At 37.5% G+C, this 2853-nt stretch overlaps 1 protein-coding gene across 1 annotated transcript in view; it reads right to left on the bottom strand.

The window, feature by feature from the left end:
- Window positions 1-343: 343 nt before the first annotated feature.
- The window catches only part of DCP2 (decapping mRNA 2), an 18283-nt gene continuing 15773 nt past the window's right edge, over window positions 344-2853 (bottom strand). Inside the window, exons 10-11 of the mRNA XM_010137484.1 lie at window positions 990-1041; window positions 344-507 (exon numbers count right to left, since the gene is read on the bottom strand). Of these exons, the coding sequence (XP_010135786.1) occupies window positions 344-507; window positions 990-1041 (216 nt within the window). The remainder of the gene's footprint in view (window positions 508-989; window positions 1042-2853) is intronic.

Below are 2853 nucleotides of genomic sequence, written 5' to 3'. Positions count from 1 at the left end.
AAAAAGTCAATGACGTTCTACAAAACACACAGCAAGTTAAAAAAAACAAACCAAAAGTAAAAAGAATGCCCTCTAATGCACAGCTAGGGAACAAGTGAACTGAACACTGGAAGGGTATGTTTGTGGACAAAGGCTATACTGCATTTAAAGTGCAACATTTGACTATGTCACTCCCATACTGCAAAGAAAACAAACCCTTCCACACCACCAGTCAGTCCCTGCATTGCATTTAGAAACAAACAAACAAACAAAATAAAAAACTCCTGAGAAAGAGTAAGGCTGCATAAGAAACCCCCTCAATTGCAACAGGCAAGTCTGATTTTTGTTCCTAATAAGTTTGCTGTCAGAGGTCAAAACATTTCATTATGGCATCATGGTCAAACTTGAAACTCAAGAAAGCTCTTGATGAGAATGCAAATTTGTAATGGCCATTACATGCCATAGTATGTCCCTCTACATGTTCTGGCAGTGGATCTTCACTGGAGCAACACATCTCATATGCTGCATCTGCTTAAAGAGAAAAAAGGCATGAAATAAATTTTAAACAGATTGTTATCAGTAGGTCATTTCTTAATAAGGAGGAAAGAAATGTGGCCCTATTTTCTGAGCGGGCAAGAACTCTGTGCACTCTTGAGAGTAGTCCAGTATCAACTGCAGCCTATTACTAGCAGGACAGAAAGCCTTGAACACTCAATTACCAGGATTCTGTTGACTCAGATGCTAGTTTCCTAAACCACTTTTGAATTGCTTTTTACTCACCCACATAGTATAATCTGGAAGTCTTTATTATAAAGAAAAATTGAAGCAGCACATGAAGTTAACCAAATAAAAAAATTAAAAAGAAAAGAAATTATTCAGGCTGCCTTAGAAAAATATGGCTTTATAACATTTGGTAGGTTAGCGTACAAGGAAAAATCCTCAACCATCACTATTCAGGTGCCTTCAGCCTGTAACACATGACAATGGATGAAAATTCAGATTGCACTTGCCTGTCTCGAAGTTATCTTGAAGTCTTCTTGGATTAAGCCTTTTTTCACATTTCTGGTTAAGAGAATGACCATACGTTACACACATAATAAAGAAACAACATTCTGTTTCTTAGGGGCATAGCTTTGGCAGCAGGTAAAAGGCATACTGGTTATATTTGTTTAGTCACACCTCCTGATGCGTGAATTATTTAACTTACATCTCAGCATGAATTCTGTCATGTTACTTTATCTAGTCAGCATGCTTCAAGACCACAAATGTTTCAGAAGCATGCAACCTTTTAACATTTAACAAACCATTTCTAAATTGCAGGCTTTTAGGGAAAAATTAAGTGCTTTCTAAATGTTTGAAGCTGGAAAGGTCTTGCACATGATGGTGTGGAATCGAAGTTGCACATACATAAGCCTGTTCTTCAACTGGCTTGTCCCAAAAAAGCAAGGGGAACATATCTGCAAAGTTCTAAGTTTGTGTCTCTAATATGTACTAACTTAATTAGCAGCAGCAGTCTGTTTGCAAAGAAAAGTCAAGTTTAAGCCCAGGCATGCTGCTTGTTTGAAGCTGGAAAGGTCTTGCACATGATGCAATGCACATGATGGAATCGAAGTTGCACATACATAAGCCTGTTCTTCAACTGGCTTGTCCCAAAAAAGCAAGGGGAACATATCTGCAAAGTTCTAAGTTTGTGTCTCTAATATGTACTAACTTAATTAGCAGCAGCAGTCTGTTTGCAAAGAAAAGTCAAGTTTAAGCCCAGGCATGCTGCTGTATAGAGAAAAGTATGGCCCTTTGCACTTTGTGCAAATTAGTAAGAGTTCCCTGGTCTCCAAATGTTACTAGAAAATTATCACTGGGACATGAAATATTTAAACTTTGAAAGACTGACAATCATGAAAATGCAAATGAAACAGCACAGAATTATTTAGTGTAAACATCCTACAGAGTAATCATGGAGTATTAATAGTTCCACTTGTTTCCATCAAGATCTACATATTCCCATGACAGCTTTTTCTATACAACCAAATTTCTGGGCAGTCCATTGACTTTTCATTCTTCTGCTCTCAGACACAAACACAACTTATTTCTTGTTACAGTGAGGATTTTACACAACAAGAGTTCATCGTTTCTACACTTTTACATAAAAAACAGAGAGAAGGTAATAACCACAAGCCAGAATGGAAAGAATCTAGCTTACAGGCAGTAAACAAGAAAAGCTAAAGCCTAGACAACCCCGCTGAGCTGCATGGAGAATATGGCTCACTGCTGTACAAGATCCAACCAAGCAGAACTGAGGAGCCATAAAGAAGGAGGGCAGGGGGGGAGGCAGTGTGAACTAAGAAAAGGGAGAGATCTCAGTGAGTCTTCTCCCAGCCAGCAGAACTGTGGGATCACTGTAAGCTATCACACCAAGAATGTCATACTGGAATTTACAAAGTCCTGTAGTTCTAGTGAGTGAATGTTTAAAAATTGACATTCTGGTGTTCAAGTCATGTCTGCATCTCAACATTTTTTCTAGAGAGAAGGGAACTAATAAGCATATGCATTACCACTTTGAATCTAACTGTTGCATAACAAAACTCCATGTTTACAATAATGTATTGCACATCAGTAAGACTGACTTACACTGACTTACTATGACACACTACCATAGGCTATTACCTGACAGGAACCTGGAAAGCTGCAGGATTGTCTACTGAAACAGCTGACAAATTTAATTGCTAAAATAAGATTTCTAAAACAAAGACTTTGAAGTTTAGTATGTTTGTCTGTAGAAGTATATCCATACAAGGTAAAAAATGTCATATTTCTACAAATACCTACCAAATATTCTGATCAAATATTCTTGATAGATATACACTCTACTTCCTT

Source organism: Buceros rhinoceros, unplaced genomic scaffold, assembly GCF_000710305.1.
Source record: "Buceros rhinoceros silvestris isolate BGI_N320 unplaced genomic scaffold, ASM71030v1 scaffold5226, whole genome shotgun sequence".
NCBI lineage: Eukaryota > Metazoa > Chordata > Aves > Bucerotiformes > Bucerotidae > Buceros > Buceros rhinoceros.
Note: the sequence above shows the minus strand (reverse complement) of the source record. Positions and strands in the feature narration are given on the sequence as shown.